The sequence below is a fragment of the Plecotus auritus genome (genome assembly GCF_963455305.1).
Source record: "Plecotus auritus genome assembly, chromosome: 4".
In the NCBI taxonomy this organism is placed as follows: domain Eukaryota; kingdom Metazoa; phylum Chordata; class Mammalia; order Chiroptera; family Vespertilionidae; genus Plecotus; species Plecotus auritus.
The window spans coordinates 27,217,794-27,237,860 of NC_137775.1; the positions used below are offsets into that span (position 1 = coordinate 27,217,794).

At 41.7% G+C, this 20,067-nt stretch overlaps 1 protein-coding gene across 2 annotated transcripts in view; it reads left to right on the plus strand.

Annotated features, from left to right (window-relative positions):
* The window catches only part of ARFGEF3 (ARFGEF family member 3), a 149,088-nt gene that overhangs the window by 80,757 nt on the left and 48,264 nt on the right, over nt 1-20,067 (plus strand). For both annotated transcript variants that reach the window (XM_080665273.1, XM_080665274.1), the window contains exons 8-12: nt 1,555-1,633; nt 6,629-6,733; nt 7,623-7,956; nt 18,028-18,140; nt 18,926-19,836. In XM_080665273.1, the coding sequence (XP_080521399.1) occupies nt 1,555-1,633; nt 6,629-6,733; nt 7,623-7,956; nt 18,028-18,140; nt 18,926-19,836 (1,542 nt within the window). The remainder of the gene's footprint in view (nt 1-1,554; nt 1,634-6,628; nt 6,734-7,622; nt 7,957-18,027; nt 18,141-18,925; nt 19,837-20,067) is intronic.

Here is a 20,067-nt window from a genome sequence, read left to right on the forward strand (position 1 = left end):
GTTGTTTTAGCCACATCTCGCTATGTTCTCAGGCTGTGAACTGGAAGTGCTACAGAATCTCTTCACCTTTTAATGCTCCCAGTGATAGGCTCCAACATTTTCTACCCCTCTTTCCTTCTCTTTTGGCAATTGCAGTTCCCACAAAATCTTCACTTTATTGTAGAGTGATTTTATAAACCGGAAAGGAGTTCCAAGTCCTCTTGGTCAAAGATACATATTTCAAAATATATTAGTACAAAATTGATGGACTCATTTGAAATTTATCTAAAATTGAGTTTAAGGACTACTTATGGGTTTTATTTTTTTTAAGTTTTTATTGATTTCAGAGAGAGGAAGAAAGAGGGAGAGAGAGAAATAGAAACATCAATGATGAGAGAGAATCATTGATCAGCTGCCTCCTGCATGCCCCCTACTGGGGATGGAGCCCAAAACCTGGGCATGTGCCCTGACCAGGAATCAAACCATGACCTCCTCGTTCATAGGTCAGTGCTCAACTACTGAGCCACACCAGCTGGGCAGTTTTATTTATTTTAAACTATGTTTTATAATTTACCTTCCTCTGTCTGTCTGTCTTCCCTGCCCCCCCCCCCCCGAATTTAAGATCACAGATTCTAAGGATCAGCATTTCTCTTTCCCCTGCCCTCTTCCAACTTTACTTATTTCTCTCTTACACTCTGGCCATTTTTCCCTCTGTCTTCCTTGACTTCATGGTCATTCATTCATTTATTTATACACCCGTCAAATACTTAGCCACATTCATATAGATCTTTACAGGCTTTTATTTTAAAAAAAAAACACACAAATGCTCCCACTTGTTACTTTCCTTGGCCCAATTATTTGGTGTAATGGGTATTATCTCATCTTACCAAAAGAAAAACTGACGCTTACGCAAGCTTATGCAGTCAGCAAGCTGTGGACCAGTACTTAAGCCGATTCCAAATTTCAGCCTTTTTCCAGTGCACTCCAGTACTCCTGTGGGAGTTTTGTTGCTGGTTTCATGATTTGAACATGTTTTTATTATTTTGAAATTTGCTGTTGCTCTATTAAGACCGGTGCTCTGAGGATGCTGGACAAATAAAGTGGTGAAGATGGTGACCAAATTATTTTGCCCTCTTTCTCTGGCTTCCTAGTTTGAAAAGCCCACCTTTCTTAAATGCTGCCATATTTTATCTCGTTGGGATACAATTCTGCTCACAAAACCCAGAAAAACAAGAGGCCAAAATAAGGGACACATACAGTTTATAGTCTACTGGCCTAAATATTGAGAAAATCATTGTCAGTTGTGGTGATTCTTAACTAAATATCTTTTCATTAAGTGTGAATGAATTTCATAAGAAACAACCTATTGTTTTCTTTTTGGACTACCTTTTGAGTGTTTTACTTTAGAAAGGAGTTATTATATTAAAATGTATTATATTTTGGTGGCCTACGGAAGTCAGCATCTGAAAATCATCGTTTTAATCCTGAAAACATAAAAAGGAGGATGGGAAGGACCTTGAGGGACCTTGGAGTGCCGCTGCGATGTCTCATACCTATAACCTCCTCTGTTTGCAGGGTCGACCGTAGAGGCCCTCTGTGACGACCTCGTCTCTGTGCTCACCGTTCTGTGTGAGAAGCTACAAGCCTCCATCAAGTAAGTGCCTTCGGATTCGGTGCTCTTATTCACTAACAGTCTATTACCAAAGTGACTTTTGTCTTTAACAATATGCAAAATGGCAGAGCATAGGGACGATGGCTCCTCCCGTTGGTATTAATTTCTGAGAAATAGTTTCTGTGCCCTTGGGCAAGCCTGCATTACCCAGTACTATTACTGATGGGTATAACTTTCTGATGAGAAAATGCAAGGGAGAGTCAGTTCCTCAAGCTGGATCTGAATGGAAAGAATGTTGGCTGAGAGCTAGTCGCTGTGAAGGCTAGTCCTCACCTGGACATATCCCAGTGTGACCGTGAGTCTCATCAAACTGTTGCACCTTTCTCCTCTGTTACAGGCAGAGTTAGACTGTGTGGTCTTTTTCTGTCTCATCGAACATTTCCCGAGCCTCTGAGCTCACAGGCATATCTTTAAAAAGAACATGTTACTCTGACTTTTATATACTTGTCATTTTTATGCAAATTTAATTTAATCAGCTGTCAAGGATGCTTTTTTCTGTACCCTCTGCCCCTGTCTTAGCATTATTAGGGAAATAAAACAAAGACCACTAAAACTTTGAAAAGTACAAAGGCTATGTTCACTACCTTGCAGGCAAGGAAAAACCAATAAGCTACTTTGTTTTTTTCTGAGTAGTTTACTAAGGGAAAACTCTAAAGGTTTTTAAATGCTACAAAAGTTGGGAACTCATGGTAATTATGCCATTAATAACCCAAAACTAGCCATCAGGATAAGTCAGAATGAGTCTGCGTGTCTACAAATGATAAATTTAAAGTGTGTCTTTGTTGATTGGTCAGGAAAGAGTCTTCACCTAGGTCCAGGAAAGGCTTTAAGTTCATGGTTCTTTAAAACCTGAATGGCTCTAACATCAGCTACAGGGACTCGCTATGTGTAGAGTAACCATATGACCTAGTTTACCTGGGACCGTCCAAGTTCATGCGTGTTGTAATTATTATAAACATTCAGTGCTGATATCTTCTAAGAAGTTCTGGTGTAAGTGGAATTTTTCAACAGCACAGTGCTTAGCATATAATAACAACTTGACAAATATTAGCTCTAAAATCATCTTTATACTTCCAGCATTTCCAGTGCTAATTCTAACTTATGATGCATTTGGAACATTGAGCTTCTTAACATCATAAATTTGACTGTAGATTACTAGGAAAATATATGGCACAAACATTCATTGCAAATGCATACAGATTAGAAACTAAAAGTCATAGATTTCTGTCAGTTACTCAAAAAAATGTTTCTGAACCATATGACTAGAGAATTGGCTTTAAATGGGGAAAGTAACTCAAGTGACATGTATATGTTTTTCTAGGGTTTCTGATTGGACATTGGATCAAAGATACTTTAGGCATATTGTTATATTCAGCTTAATAGTTTCCTTGCTTGGTTTTTCAATGCACCTTTGCCTCTGGCTACTGTTTACCTTGTTTGAATCTGATCTTTCCCATAATGATTCTATTACCCTAAGATGGGGGTTCTGTTGCTAAAGAATCTGAGAGTGCAGCATGCTTAGTACAGCTTCAATAGAAGACCTTTAAGTCCACCTGGTCAGGTTCTATCATGCTGTTGGCTACTGTCACTCTGGCGGTTCTGTTAATTCTCCTTGTTAAGTTTTCACACCTCTTACAATTTCTTTTGATTTTATTTTCATAACTCCGTGTGTTTCTGTTAGCTAAATTTGACACCTCTCTTATCTTCTAAATATTTTCTTTCTCTGAAATCACGCTATGGTCAGTACTTCCCCTCAACAACCATCTCCAAAATACCTCCTAGGACTTTAACTCTGTAGAGATATGTATCCATGACATGTTCATTCTCTCAGGAAGATCCAGAGAATGCATTCAGGTACTCAGAATAACTCGAATGCCTTGGAGATACGGTATTAATAGAATTCCATATTAGGCAAGTTGAGTTATATGATGTTTAGATCCAAGAACTTTTGGAAGGATAATTGGGCTTAGGAATATATGTATTCATTCTCTCCCCGTTCGTCTCCTACCACCCTCTCCGCCCCACACAGAATGTCAGGGAAGAATCTGCACCAAAGCAGTCTTGGAATCCATGAGGCCCGGCTCAGTGTTCATCTCGTGTGTTCTAATTCCATTCTACTGCTCACACAGTTGCTTAAGTCCCTCTCTCCTTTGTCTAACTAAATCTGAACTGTTTTTAAGGGAATCAAAGTCAGAATGGTTCAAGATAAAACTCTGGCAGTCTGGAACGTGCCGCCTGATTGCCTGGCAGAAGTCCTGACAGAACAGGCAGCTGCTTAGCCCTCATGGGTTCCTGGTCCACTCAGGAGACTTGTCCTCTATGGGTCCTGCACCTGCAAGAAATTCAGAGAGGAGCAGAAAATGAGGCCAGCAGACACTCAGCCTGCCAGCCATGAAATGCTCAAACAAAAGACCAGGCACAGTGACTCACACCCTCCTGAGCAGGCAGATTTTTCTCTCGTGTCTTTTGAAAGAGTTGGCTGGTTTCTAGGTTCCTTGCTGCCTTGTACATCCTACACATTTTTCCGTCTAGAGTCAGACAAGTGTGAAGCACACATACACATGCTGTGCACATGCCTGTGTGTGTGTAGTGAGGGGCATGCATGGACAGTGCTTACATTTCAAACAGCCCCTCTAATGACATGATTCGTGTAAGGTCATTAGCACCTGTTTTTCCAGGTGCTGCAACCCACAGAAAAGCTGCCACATTTTGTCTCCAAGGAGACTCCCAGGCCAGTTACCTTGGTAATGCATTCTCCTTGTCATCCAGTCTGATGCCTGGGGGTTGCCACAGCCACTTCACAGACACTCATAGGAACCTGGACTGCTCATAGTTTCTCTATAGGTTTATTTCTAGTTATTCCAGAAATTGAGCATCCTTATTGTCTATAACTATTTTAGTTTTGTGATGCTAGTCTAACAGCTAAGGGATAAAGAGACACTGGGGCATTTAATAATTATTTTTCTTAACATGGAATCAGGTGATTGGTCAAAAAGATTAGCCTGGGACTATAGCAAAGGCAGTTCTTTTCAGAAATTGTTTTTCAAAATGTGGCTTATAATTGCTGTGGTGGCCTTTCTGTGTTGCCTTCTCCAATCTGTTCATTCGTACAGCATCCAGAATGATCATTCTGAAATATGAATCTGGTCATGTCACTCTTCTACTTGCAGAATAAAGTCCAGACATCTTAGCATGGCCTACAAGAGCCTTCCTGGTCTGTCCCCTGCCCACCTCTCCAGCCCAGGTCCTGCTGGTGACAACCTCACATGCTGTGCTCCAACCACAAACCACCCCATCCACCCCACACTGCACACACCCTCTCCCCAATACCAAAACACACTAGAGGCTCCTACTTGAACTTTAGGGCTCTACTGAGATATGTTTCCTTTGGAAATTCTTTCTGGGTCTTTCTAAGGAGGGTCAGATGCCACTCCTATCTGCTCTCATAGAACCTTGTGTTAAATTATTATTGTGTTAAATTATTCCAGCACAGTGCTTTGTGTACTTATCTCTCTAGACTCACAAAAATGAAGAATGTGCTGTTTATAGTCAGGAACTATGTTCTGTTCAAAAGTGTAGGGAAGCTCATAGGTGTAAGTGTACAGACACGGGAGGTCCATCCCTGGCCCAAGAGTGGCTAAGCATGTCTTGTCTTTCTTCCTCTTCCCTAGCCACCACTCTCCTCTTGGCAAAGGATAATTATTTTTTAGGAGACTCAGCCTTGACCCCTGTCTCCTTCCACCCTCAGAGCATTTTGTAGAGTACATCCAAACAGGAGTGGAATTCCCTTTTCAAAATCATCGCATTACCTTTATCGTTGTACAGTTCTCTCTTGACAAGGGAGATCTGTGAGTCAGCAAACGTTTTCTGTAAAGGGCCACACGCTTTCTCTGTGTCCTATTCATTTTTGGTTTGGTTTGGTTTTACAACCCTTCAAAAATGTAAAAATCTTTTTTAGTTCATAGGCCATGGCAGGATTTCTCCCTCAGGCTATAGCTTTCCAACTGGTTTTAAAGCATAATGTCAGTTTTACCGAGCCATATCACCGAGGTATTTAACGTAGCACTTAAGTGAGGGTCCCAGCCCCTTCTTCCAATCCTTTGTCTGACAGCTGCTCAGTCTGGCCATTGTGTGGATGTGACCCGGGCTTTGGCGGGGAGGGAGGTCTGGTATTAACTTCCCTTCCTTCCTGTCTCCTTAAGTTTCAAGTCTGCCTGTCACTGGTCTTGCCTTTTCCTTTTGCCCCCTTCTCCTGGAAGTTATTTGAACTGTTAAGGGCATAAAGCTTCCTTTGGGCATAGTTTTCACTTTAAATTAGGAGAAAAGAGAGACAACCAAAATTATTTTTTAAAACAAGCTTTTCCTTTTACTGAACATTAATTCCACTCAGGATTTCTGAATGAATTGTCTTAAAAATGTCTTTTGCACTTTTAGCAAATGTGTCCTTGAACATTAAATTCTTCCTTACCTAATTCTGGTGGGTTAGGCAGCAAACTTAATCTGGGTATGAGAATGTGCATCCCAGGCCTGGCTTCCGGCTCCATTGGTTGGAGCATCATCACAGAGTTGGTTCCCACTCAGGGCAGAGGGATCTATTCCAAGCCTCTCTTCTTGGCGTATAGATGGCCGCCTTCTTCCCATGTCTCTTCACATTATCCTGCCTCTGTGTATCCCTGTCTCCAAATTTCTTCTTTTTGTAAGGACACCAGTCCCATTGGATTTGGACCCAGTCTAATGACCTCACTTTAACTCGCTTGCCTTTACAAAGAACCTATCTCCAAAAAGGTCACATTCTGAGGCATTGGGGGTTAGGACTTCACCATATGAATTGAGAGGAGGACACATTCAACCCATAACACTAACCCCTTCCCCCAACTGACATTTCTGTAATGCCTACCATTTTCCCAAGTGTTTCCCACACATCACCTCGAACCTTGCCTTGGTTTTGTGTACCTCTGTGTTCCTTTTGTTCTGCAGCGACAGTCAGCAGCTGCAGCTGCTGTACCTGGAGTGCATCCTGTCCATGCTCAGCAGCTGTTCCTCCTCCATGCACCTGCACAGGGGCTTCACAGACCTGACCTGGTGAGTGCCCCCCATCCCCATGCCAGCCTGAGGGCTTGCTCTTTCCACCTGTGCCCGTGGGTCCCTTCCCACAGCCTCCATGACCCGCCAGGCCTTTCATCTGTGTAAATGTTCTCTCAGGGAAAGTAGGGAAGTTGATTTGCTTACATGCATCGGAGCGAAACTGATGATTCCTGCAGCAGAATAGGCCTCCAAGGCCCTCTTACAGATTGTTTATATCATAGGATCGTGAGACTCAGAAATGAGGAAATTATTTTCTAGGTTATTCATTTGTTCTAAAAGCATATAAAGGCTCTGGAAAGTTATGCGGGGTGGCGGGGGAGGAGCAAGAAATACCAAACATTATTCTTAGCCCTACCCTGGTACATTTTCCATCTCAACCCAAATACTAGTCACTTAGTCATAGTCAGAGATTCACACAAATGACAGGTCCTGCAGGCAGCCAGCTAGTTGCTCTGGGTTCCTGGGCTTATCCACAGGGAGGAATATGAATGATATGTGTCAGAATTTTAAATAAACTTCTCAAAATAATGTTGTTAATTATAGGAAAAGGAAACTTTATAATTGAGCCATTTCACAGTTTTAGTCTATTTTCTCTATGTAAGATGGTTTCTTGGTGCTTCTCTTGATATTTTATTTAGTTAACTCTAGCTTGACTTTTGAGAAAAAGTATTTTATTCTTATACTCAGAAATGATGGCGGGCATGGAAAACTGAGGCAGGACATAGTAAAAAAAAAAAAAAAAAAAAAAAAAAAAAAAAAAAAGGAGCAATAAAGAATCCAACTCTATAGTCATTTGTGTGGCATCTGGTGTTTGCACTCAGGATAGTATTCACATTTAATCCTTTGGCTTGTAGTGAAACTCACTTTTCTCCCCATCTCTTCCCAGGAAAAACCTTTGCCCTGCTCTCATCGTGATCCTGGGGAATCCAATTCATGACAAAACCATCACCTCTGCTCACAGCAGCAGCGCGAGTGCTGGCATGGAGTCGGACTCTGCATCTCCAGGCGTTTCCGACCATGGCCGGGGCTCGGGCTGTTCCTCCACCGCACCTGCCCTGAGCGGGCCTGTGGCTCGGACCATCTATTACATTGCAGCTGAGCTGGTCCGGCTGGTGGGGTCGGTGGACTCCATGAAGCCCGTGCTCCAGTCCCTCTATCACCGCATGCTGCTCTACCCCCCACCCCAGCACCGGGTGGAAGCCATCAAAGTAATGAAAGAGGTAGGGATGCACTAAAGAATGCCACTGCGCATGCCAGGGACTGAGCACAGTATATTTAAGCAAGAAGCACTTGGAAAATCTTTGCCAGTCACCTGCTAGGACTTCATTGCTACCACACTCTATCCAGTAACAGATAGTCTCTTTAGGGTTGAGGTGTGTGTGTGTGTGTGTGTGTGTGTGTGTGTGTGTGTGTGTGTATGTGTGTATGTGTGTGCACGCATGTGGAGCAGGAGTCAGGAGGGGTGATAAGTGCTCACTGATACAAAGCCATTTGATAATCTGAGCTGCATGCATTTGATTGGGCCCTGGGCTGAGATTCTGTTCTGCTCCCTTAGGCACTGTTTGCACAGATATGTGTATTTACTCATCTTTGCCAAAATTGGATTTCAAAATTTTATACTCAGGTTGTACATTATCCAAAAGAAAGCATTACTTACCTCTGATTAGTAATAGGAAACCCTTTGCCTCATCCCTTCTTAGGCCTTGTACCTCCCAAACATCATGATCCCGGTGAGAACATAAAGGTTGTCCAGCTTATACTAGCCATCCCAGCGTGCTTCTTCATGGTTTTGAGGAGGAATTGGGGTTATTTTAAAGGTACTTTAAACAAGAATTCCTCTGCTCTCTCTCAACTAACCAAAAAGAAAAGCAATCAACATTTTTGTATTTGCAAACTTGCTTGCGAAGGTCAAATTGCACCTCCTTTTGGTACCTAATACCAAAACAGCAGAGTAGCAAAATTCCCTTGTTGATGACTCATTTATTCTAAGCAATATTTGTTACTCACCATTTCTAAAAAGCTTAATTTGAAATGCTTCTTGGTGTTGTTTTAATGAAAGTTGACTGTAATGAATGATGGCAAGTTCTGACCCTGTGTTTCTAGAAATGAAAAAGTGAGCCAGAAAGCTGGTTAAGAAAATCGATGAGCACACAATGATAACCACATCTTTTTCTTACCTGCTATATGTCAGGCACTTCACATACATTAGCTTTTAATATTCATGATAACTTTGAAGTGTTGAAGGTCATTGCTTCAGGCAATGGAGATCAAAGGGTCAGCTTTAATAACCAACCAATACTAAGTTGGTGAATACGATACAGTTTGGGAGGCTAGACTACTTCGTCACCACCCAAACAGCAGTGGCCCTCACCTGCAGACCCAGCCCTGCCCATTAACCTGGTAATGTGGGCAGTAGAAGTGGACATTTTCTGAATAGGCAGGTCTTCAAGAAAAGCCACGCATGCTCAGCTCCTCCTGAATTCACCACTGGGAAGAAGTGAGAGAAAGAGAGAAGAGAGGCCCGGAATTTTATTCCACTGGATGTTCCTCCCATAGAAACATGATGTCAAGAAAAAGGCTTTTCTCTCCTACGAAGAAACTAAGTCTTAAAATGGTCAAATGATTTGCCCAAGGTCACCAAGAGAGAGAAACGGTGCAAACGCTGGTCTAGCTGAGCCTCAACCTATGATCATTTCCTATACCACACTTACTACTGGACTTAACTTTGATATTGCAATGCAAATTATTCTAGGAGCTCCTTTGCTGGAGCTGGCTCAGTGACCCTCTCATAATACTACGTTTAAAAGTCAGGGTTCAAATCCCCTCTGCCACTCACCAGCCACATTATAGTAGCTAAATCATTTAACTCTGAACTTACAATTTTTCATCTGTACATAGTAGTAATATTCCAAAGGGTGTGAGTTCAAAATGTGATCAAGTTTGTATAAGTACGTTGTAAGCATAAAATGCTAAACATATCTGGTGCACTTATTGCTAATCTAAAAAAGAGAAAAACAAAGTATGAAGGATGGAAATACTGGTCCTCATTACCTCCTGCCCAGAGTGGTGTACCCGCTGGCCTCTTTGTCTCCTGCTTGTCTTCATTTTGTCTTTCTGAACTTAGGTTCATAAATCACCACTGTTGACAATTTTCCCACTCTCAAATAACTCCTTATCGTCTCTCAAGTCTGAATTCTCTGCCAAATTTCTAGACTGTTCTGTTTTCATTCTCATGTCCCATCTTTTTCCAGGATCACCCTTATTCCATCTGACCAACCCCGTTCTGTTCAATTCCCACCTTCCTGCCTCTATTCAGACTACCCCGGTCCTATTGGCCACTTCCACTTCAGTGGTTGATTACAATAGGCTAGACACTGCTGGCACCTCACATTGGGTTACTTACAGTCTCCCTTAGGAAGGTGATATGCCCAGTTTCCAGATGGAGAACTGAGGCTCCATGAGAAGTTGCTATTTTCCCCAAGTCCTTGTGTGTTATAGAGTTAAAACATGAACCCGGGTGTTCTAAATACAGCTGCCTCTTTGCTGTCAAAATCTTCCTCCTCTATGGCTTTGCTTCCTCAAACCACTGATTTTGCTCTGCTTACAACCCCATCGCACCATTTACAATTGATTATATGTGGCAATACACTGATTGTTTCACAGTTCAGTGTGGAACAAACTTCTTGTCTCCTAAATATATTTTTGTATGTGTTGCTTTTGTATGTTTCCCCTAGTACCTGACACTGCAGCGATTGAATCAGAATAAGCGTTTAATATATTTTGACTATGACAGATGGGCCTGAAAACAGACCATATGCAAAGAGGGTATTTTGTGAGCAGCAGCAACCTCCGAGTTGACAGGCCCTGGAGTTGTTACTACTCATGGTAGAGCCACTTGATACCTGAATGCTAAAAATACTTTGCCTACAGGGTATGTAGGTGTCTAAATGCATTTAAAATAACGTCTTGACTACTACAAAGGAAATTCGTTATTTCCCCCTTTTTCATAGATGTTCTAGTTTCCCAAGATTATTTTGCAGGGCAAGCATGGAATTAGAGCCCAGCATATGGGCAGCGTAGCGTGTCCAGGCAATGCTGCCCCATGAGCACAGCAGGCTGACGTGGGCCAGGTTGCTCTGTAAAGCAGTGCTTCCACTTACTATAACAGCGCCAACAATTGGGGAAGGTTGGTAACCTAGAAACCAAAATGTGCTGGGTTTATGCACACAAAACCACTGGGCACCCAGGATGTTTGCTTAGCCTTTTGGAGTTTGAACCCTGGGGTGTTATTTCCTGTTCTCTTCGTAATTTATCGCTCTGCCATATGCCCCCTGTACATATTCATCAAAGACTTGCAGGACAGTTTGTTTTTCAAAGTATATTTTTCTTTTTTATTTAATTAATTTTTTTCTTTATTGATTAAGGTATTACATATGTGTCTTTATCCCCTCCATTGCCCCCCCCCCACTCATGCCCTCACCCCCCTAGTGTCTGTGTCCATTGGTTAGGCTTATATACATGTATACAAGTCCTTTGGAATTAATCTTATATTTAACACATTTTAGGTTACAATTACAACTGTATGCTAAGCTCATTCTTTACTTTGCATCTGGTTTTTGCAGTAGAGTCATATTCTTATAAGTTTTGAAGGGCTTTATCCAGTTTTCCCAAGGCCCTCTCTTAATCCTTTAAAATGAAATTATTTCCTTTACAAGCATTGGTGTAATCTTCTTTTTAATTTCTTAATTCATTAAGGTATTACATATGTGCCCTCATCCCTCCATTAACCCCCCAAACCACCCCCCCAACTCATGCCCTCACCCCCCTGGTGTTTGTGTCCATTGGTTAGGCTTATATTCATGCATACAAGTCCTTTGGTTGATCTCTCCTCCTTTCCCCCACCCTCCCCTATCTGCCCTCTGATGTTTGGCAGTCTGATCGATGCTTCTCTGTCTCTGGATCTGTCCCTGTTCATCAGTTTATGTTGTTCATTATATTCCACAAATGAGTGAGATCATGTGGTATTTATCTTTCTCTGACTAGCTTATTTCACTTAGCATAATGCTCTCCAGTTCCATCCATGCTGTTGCAAATGGTAAGAACTCCTTCTTTTTTACAGCAGCGTAGTATTCCATTATGTAGATGTACCACAGTTTTTTAATCCACTCATCTGCTGATGGGCACTTAGGCTGTTTCCAAATCTTAGCTATGGTAAATTGTGCTGCTATGACCATAGGGGTGCATATATCCTTTCTGATTGGTGTTTCTAGTTTCTTGGGATATATTCCTAGAAGTGGGATCACTGGGTCAAATGGGAGTTCCATTTTTAGTTTTTTGAGGAAACTCCATACTGTTCTCCACAGTGGCTGCACCAGTCTGCATTCCCACCATCAGTGCAAAAGAGTTCCTTTTTCTCCGCATCCTCTCCAACACTTGTCGTTTGTTGATTTGTTGATGATAGCCATTCTGACAGGTGTAAGATGATACTGCATTGTTGTTCTGATTTGCATCTCTCGGATAATTAGTGACTTTGAGCATGTTTTCATATGTCTCTTGGCCTTCCTTCTGTTCTCCTTCAAAAAGTGTCTATTTAGGTTCTTTGCCCATTTTTTGATTGGATTGTTTATCTTCCTTTTGTTAAGTTGTACGAGTTCCCTGTAAATGTTGGAGATTAAACCCTTATCGGTGATGACATTGGAAAATATGTTCTCCCATGCAGTGGGCTTTCTTGTTGTTTTGTTGATGGTTTCTTTTGCTGTGCAAAAGCTTTTTATTTTGATGTAGTCCCATTTGTTTATTTTCTCTTTAGTTTACATTGCTCTAGGAGAAGTATCAGTGAAGAAGTTCCTTTGGCATATGTCTGAGATTTCGCTGCCTGTGGATTCCTCTAGTATTTTTATGGCTTTCCCATCTTATGTTTAAGTCCTTTATCCATTTTGAGTTTATTTTTGTGTATGGTGTAAGTTGGTAGTCTAGTTTCATTTTTTTGCATATATCTGTCCAATTTTCCCAACACCATTTGTTGAAGAGACTGTCTTGACTCCATTGTATGTTCATGCCTCCTTTGTCAAATATTAATTGGGCATAGTGGTTTGAGTCGATTTCTGGGTTCTCTATTCTATTCCATTGATCTATATGTCTGTTCTTGTGCCAGTACCAGGCTATTTTGAGAAAAGTGGCTTTGTAATACAGCTTGAAATCTGGTATTGAGATCCCACCTACTTTGTTCTTCTTTCTCAGGATTGCTGCAGCTATTTTGGGTCTTTTTTTATTTCAGATGAATTTTTGGAAAGTTTGTTGTAGGTCTGTGAAATATGTCGTTGGTATTTTAATAGGGATTGCATTGAATCTGTAGATTGCTTTGGGTAGTAAGGACATTTTGATGATGTTGATTCTCCCAATCCATGAACACAGTATGTTCTTCTATCTTTTTATGTCTTCCTCTATCTCTTTTTTCAGTGTCCTGTAGTTTTCCGCGTATAGGTCTTTTACCTCCTTAGTTAAGTTTATTCCTAGGTATCTTAATTTTTTTGATGCGATGGTAAATGGGATTGCTTTTTTAGTCTCTCTATAAATTCACTATTGGTGTAAAGAAATGCCATAGATTTCTTGGCATTAATTTTGTATCCTGCTACATTGCCAAATTCATTTATTAAGTCTAATAATTTTTTGATGGAGTCTTTAGGGTTTTCTATGTACAATATCATGTCATCTGCGAATAAGGACAGTTTTACTTCTTCTTTTCCAATTTGGATGCCTTTTATTTCTTCTTCTTGTCGATTGCAATGGCTAGTACTTCCAGTACTATGTTGAACAGGAGTGGTAAGAGTGGGCATCCCTGTCTTGTTCCTGTTCTTAGGGGAAATGGTTTTAGTTTTTGTCCATTGAGTATGATGTTGGCTGTGAGTTTTTCATATATGGCTTTTATTATGTTGAGGTATGATCCTTCTATTCCCACCTTGCTGAGAGTTTTTATCAAGAAGGGGTGTTGTATTTTGTCAAATGCTTTTTCTTCATCAATTGAAATAATTATGTGATTTTTATCTCTCAATTTGTTTATGTGATGTATCACGTTTATTGATTTGCAGATATTGTACTATCCTTGCATCCCCAGGATAAATCCTACTTGGTCATGATGTATGATCTTTCTGATGTAGTGCTGGATCCGATTTGCTAGAATTTTGTTGAGGATTTTGGCATCTATGTTCATGAGGGATATTGGCCTATAATTCTCTTTCATTGTGTTGTCTTTATCTGGTTTTGGTATTAGGGTGATGCTGGCTTCATAGAATGAGCTTGGAAGTGTTCCTTCCTCTTGAATTTTTTGGAATAGTCTGAGGAGGATAGGTTTTAGTTCTTCCTTGAATGTTTGGTAAACCTCCCCTGTGAAGCCATCTGGCCCTGGGCTTTTGTTTGCTCAGAGCTTTTTGATGACTGCTTCAATTTCATCCATAGTTATTGGCCTATTGAGATGTTTAGATTCTTCTTGATTGAGTTTTGGAAGGTTGTATTTTTCTAGGAATATGTCCATTTCCTCCAGTTGTCTAGTTTGTTGGAATAGAGTTGTTCATAGTATTTTTTGACGATCCTTTGTATTTCTTTGGGGTCTGTTGTTATTTCGCCTCTCTCATATCTAATTTTGTTTATTTGAGTCCTCTCTCTTTGCTTCTTGGTGAGCCTGGCTAGAGGTTCATCAATCTTGTTTATCCTTTCAAAGAACCAGCTCTTGGTTTCATTGATCTTTTATATTGTTGTTTTTTTTTTTGGTCTCTATGTAATTTATTTCTCCTCAGATCTTTATTATCTCCTTCCTTCTGCTCCCTCTGGGCTTTTCTTGTTGCTCTCTTTCTAATTCTTTGAGTTGTAGAGTTAGATGATTTACTACCATTTTTTCTTGCTTTTTGAGGTAGGCCTGTAGAGCTATGAACTTCCCTCTCAGGACTGCTTTCATTGTGTCCCATAGATTTTGGATTGTTGTGTTTTTATTGTCATTAGTTTCTAGGATGCTTTTAATTTCTTTTTTGATGTCATTGGTAACCCAGTCATTATTTAATAGCATGCTATTCAGCTTCCATGAGTGGCTGCAGGGTCCTTGTTTGCGTCTGAGATACGACTGGGTGGTGCTGTGGCCAGGATCCTAGTCTCAAGCAGCTCTGTTTCTCAAGATGGCGTGGTCTCTGTGCCCACACTGGCCGCCCAGAAGTGTCTGATTTGTGCGCGGGGCTCTGCCGTCTAAGACTGCCCCGTTTGGCAGCCCCTTGGAGGACCTGCAGAATCTAACTGTCCCTAGCTCATACACACACACACCACACACATCTACACTCTCCTCTATGGTTCCCTCACTCTCTCACACTCTCTCCCTCCCTACCTTCCTGCAGGTCACCATTTTCCCATAATTCTCAAACTATATTTTCTTTTCTGTGTCCACTTTCCCCCCCAAAAAGTACACCTTGCTTCCTTCTCTCTCTCCCATGGTTCAGCTTTAGGAGTTTCCTAATCTTTATCAGACCTGTGACACCCAACCACTGATTTCATATTCCTCATTCCCACCTGAAGAAGCTGACATTAAACATACTGAGGTTTCTTCAGAGACCTAATTATTCAGTCTCCTTTTCCTTCAGATTTGGAAACAACTGAGTAATAAATACAAGATTAATGTGGGAATTAATATATGTAATCTAATTTATTACTGATAAATCTAGATTAGAGAATGTAATGGATCCCAAGAGAAAGGGATATTTCCCACTCCATTGCTCCTGAAATGACTTACCCTTCTAGCAAGAAATGGAACAGCTAGAGGCCCATATACCTAACCATTTCACTTGAATGAAGGCCTAGTTGAGAGAGAAAGAGAGAGAGAGAGAGAGAGAGAGAGAGAGAGAGAGAGAGAGAGAGAGAGGGAGAGAGGGAGAGAGGGAGGGAGAGAGTGTGTTGGGGGAGATTTCAATCTCAAAGAAATAGAATGTGGAGAAAAAAATGGAAGTTCATTTCTGTGCTTCCAAGAAAGTAGAAGCTCCCCATTTCTAGGGTAAAAAAAAAATAGGGAGACAGGGGAAGAAGAGTGCACGTTAGGATATAACTTTTTCTACTTAATATACCAGGAATGCAAATATAACTCACTTAGAAAATAATAGACATGGGATAAGATGTCTGTTCCAATACACTTAATTAACCAGCCTTTTCTTGAATTAACTTAGCCTCAAATTAAAATATTCCATAGATTTCTACCATATGGAAATAAAATTAATATTGAACAATTACGAAAATTCTATACACAAAAACTTGCAGGATGCAGCCAAAGCAGTGCACAGAAGGATATTTATAGCTTCAATGGCTTATATTAAAAAACAGCCTAAACTTAGTGTTCTAATTTTCCAATTTAGGTAGTTAGGAGAAAAGCAGATTAAATTAAAAGAAAGCCAAAAGGAAGGAAAATAAAAATAAAAGCAGAAAGTAATGTGATAAATAGGAAACATAATATAGTAGATCAATAGAGTGAAAAATCCTAGGACTCTGAAAAGACTAAGAAATTTTAAGAACTGCCGAAACCGGTTTGGCTCAGTGGATAGAGCGTCGGCCTGCGGACTGAAGGGTCCCAGGTTCGATTCCGGTCAAGGGCATGTACCTTGGTTGCGGGCACATCCCCAGTGGGGGGTGTGCAGGAGGCAGCTGATCAGTGTTTCTAACTCTCTATCCCTCTCTCTTCCTCTCTGTAAAAAATCAATAAAATATATATAAAAAAAAAAAAAAGAAAGAAAAAAAGAACCCTGGCGTCTCAGACCTTTAAAAAAAAAAAAAAAGAAAGAAAGAAATTTTAAGAACTCCTGGAAAAAGCAGTAAAAAAAAAAATCCAGAATCATTAAAAACAAACAAAAATAAGAATGAAAAAAATGCTCATTACTATAGATGTTGTAAACATTAAAGAAGGTATTAAGACACCTTAGGACACTACATTTGATAACTTAGATAAAATGGATAAATTTCTAAGAGACAACTCAATCTTTGAAAAGTTGGCTCATGCCCTAGCTGGTTTGGCTCAGTGGATAGAGAGTCCACCTATGGTCTTAAGGGTCCTGGGTTCGATTCCAGTCAAAGGCACATGCCTGGGTTGTGGGCCCGATCCCCAGTAGGGAGTGCACAGGAGGCAGCCAATCAATGATTCTCTCTCATCATTGATGTTTCTATCTCTCTCCCTCTCTGAAATCAATAATATATATACTAGAGGCCTGGTGTACAAAATTTGTGCACTCGGGCAGGGGGGACACTCAGCCTGCCGTGCACCCTCTCACAGTCCAGGAGCCCTCAGGGGATGTCTGACTGACAGTTTAGGCCCGCTCCCCACAGCCAGCAGTGGGACATCCTTAGTGCTACTGCGGAGGCAGGAGAGGCTGCTGCGGAGGCAGGAGAGGCTCCTGCCACTGCCGCTGCATTCACCATGGCTCACAGCTTCTGGCTGAGCAGCACTCCCCCTGTGGGAGTGCACTGACCACCAGGGGGCAGCTCCTGCATTGAGCATCAGACACCTGGTGGTCAGTGCATGTCATAGTGACTCTCAGTCAGTTGACTGTCTGACCCCTGGTGGTCAGTGCATGTCATAGCAAGTGGTTGAGTGGCCTTAGCATATCATTAGCATATTACTCCTTGATTGGTTGAACGGCCGACTGGATGACCGGACACGTAGCATATTAGGCTTTTACTATGTAGGCTATATATTTTTTTTAAATGTTGGCTCATGAAGAAATTGAGGGCCTAAATAGTCCTATTATCTTTAAAGTAGTTGAATCAGTAGTTAAAATCATTCCATTTAGAAAAAAATTACTGGCTGCATACAGCTTTGGAAACATTCAAGGAACAAATAATTCTAATACATGGACTTTTTCAGAGATTAGGGAGATGGAGTACTTCTCAACCCAGTTTTTAAAGCTTGCCAACATGACAGCAAAATAAGACCAAGAGAGAATAGGACAGTTAAATTACAGGCCAATCTCTCTAAAGAACATTGATGCAAGTGCTTTCTAATTCTGTGCTGTAAAAAAATTTGAAACAATCCTTAAGCATTTTTTGGGTCTAAGCCAGTCCTGAACTGAGGAGCTGGGAATCCATGTGCACTCTACATTAAGAACACCCAGATCACTTCTTCTAAGATTTGACTTCCAAATAGTGGTGCTTCTCCTTAGGCTGTATCACTCAGTAGAGAAAGTACATGTTCATTTGATCTCACAGTTTTAAAAACGTTTTTTATGTTATTCACTTTTCTATTATTCCCTCCCTCCCCCCTTTCTTTATTCTAGCTACTTGGGAGCCCACAGCGTCTCTGTGATTTGGCAGGACCCAGCTCCACTGAACCCGAATCCAGAAAAAGATCAATTTCAAAAAGAAAGTCTCATCTGGATCTTCTCAAACTGTATGACACATTCTCCTTTATAGGTCTCTATTGCTTGGCAAAGACTGCTTCTCTGACTACTCGTGACCTTGTTTTGAAATCCCTGAAATTTTATGATTCTACACTATATGAAGTGTGACTATTTAATAACATACCCACAGACCATATGAGAACTCTTATCCCAATTTATTATAACTGTATAACTTTCCATAATTTGATATTTACTTAAAAAACCCAATGTACAAACATTATTTATTGGGGTTATTTTAGGGAAAATCTTTTTCAATTAATTACAGTGACTATAGGATTTCTCCTTGAGGATTCCTTTGAGCTAGAGATGATTTCCTTTTCCCTCTACAAAATGAAAAAGTATCTGATTTGTAATAGCTATATTTACATGTATCTACTCAGGAATATGTTTATTTTATAGAAGATGTGCACACTATCATAATCATAGCCATTATAACCATTTTCTGTTTGAAAACTGAACCTAATACAGTGGTGAGATATTCATTGTCTGTCACTGTGAAACTGACAAATTCCCATCTGGAATTTTGCTTGTTCCCAAGTAAACCGGCCACCCTGAGAGCGAGATTCAAGGTGGGCTGCTTTACCTGGAGGTTTTCCTCTGCCATCTTGAGCGTGTTTGTGTCAGTTGCTTTTTGCCCAGACCATTTAATTTCAGGTAAATTAGAGCACATGCTTTGAATACTATACTGTTCACCGGTCGAACAATCCTTGTTCATTTTGGAGTATTTTTCCATGCATCATGTATTGATCCCGCTTTCTCCTTTAAACACTTTTAGCATCATGGATGGCATGACCGAAGCGTGCATCAAGGGTGGCATCGAAGCTTGCTATGCCGCCGTGTCCTGCGTCTGCACCTTACTCGGGGCCCTAGACGAGCTCAGCCAGGGCAAGGGCTTGAGTGAAGGTCAGGTCCAGCTGCTGCTCCAGCGCCTGGAGGAGCTGAAGGACGGGGCCGAGTCAAGCAGGGACTCCATGGAGATCAACGAGGCCGACTTCCGCTGGCAGCGGCGAGTCCTGTCCTCGGAACATACGCCGTGGGAGTCGGGGAATGAGAGGAGCCCCGACATCAGCATCAGTGTGACCACAGACACGGGCCAGACCACTTTGGAGGGAGAGTTGGGTCAGACCACACCTGAGGACCACTCCGAAAACCACAAGAATAGCCTCAAGTCCCCAGCCATCCAGGAGAGCAAGGAGACGCTGAGCAAAGTGTCAGAACCAGAAGCAGTAGACCAACCCGATGTTGTTCAGAGAAGCCACACGGTCGCTTACCCTGACATTACGAACTTCCTGTCAGTGGACTGCAGGATGAGGTCCTACGGATCTAGATACAGTGAGAGCAATTTTAGCGTGGATGACCAGGATCTCTCTAGGACGGAATTTGATTCCTGCGACCAGTACTCAATGGCAGCGGAAAAGGACTCGGGGAGGTCTGACGTGTCGGACATTGGGTCGGACAACTGCTCACTGGCCGATGAGGAGCAGACTCCGCGGGATTGCCTGGGCCACAGGTCCCTACGGACTGCTGCTCTGTCTCTCAAACTGTTGAAGAACCAGGAGGCCGACCAGCACAGCGCCAGGCTGTTTGTGCAGTCTCTTGAGGGCCTCCTTCCTCGCCTCCTGGCCTTGCCCAGCGTGGAGGAGGTGGACTCGGCCCTCCAGAACTTTGCCTCTACCTTCTGCTCAGGTTGGTAAGCAATGTTCGCTATATAGTCACCAGGAACATTCTAGCCCCTGTCCCCTTTCTGGAGTATGGGGGAGTCGGTGGAACTGAAAATCCCAAGCGTCTAATCAGGCCTTGGTCTTTATGGTGGCCATCCCCGATTCAGGAACCCACCCACAGTCACCTCATTAAACAAAAGATGCTCTTGGTTCTCTTATCACTTAGAAATTTACAAGGGTTTTAGGAGCCCTGTGG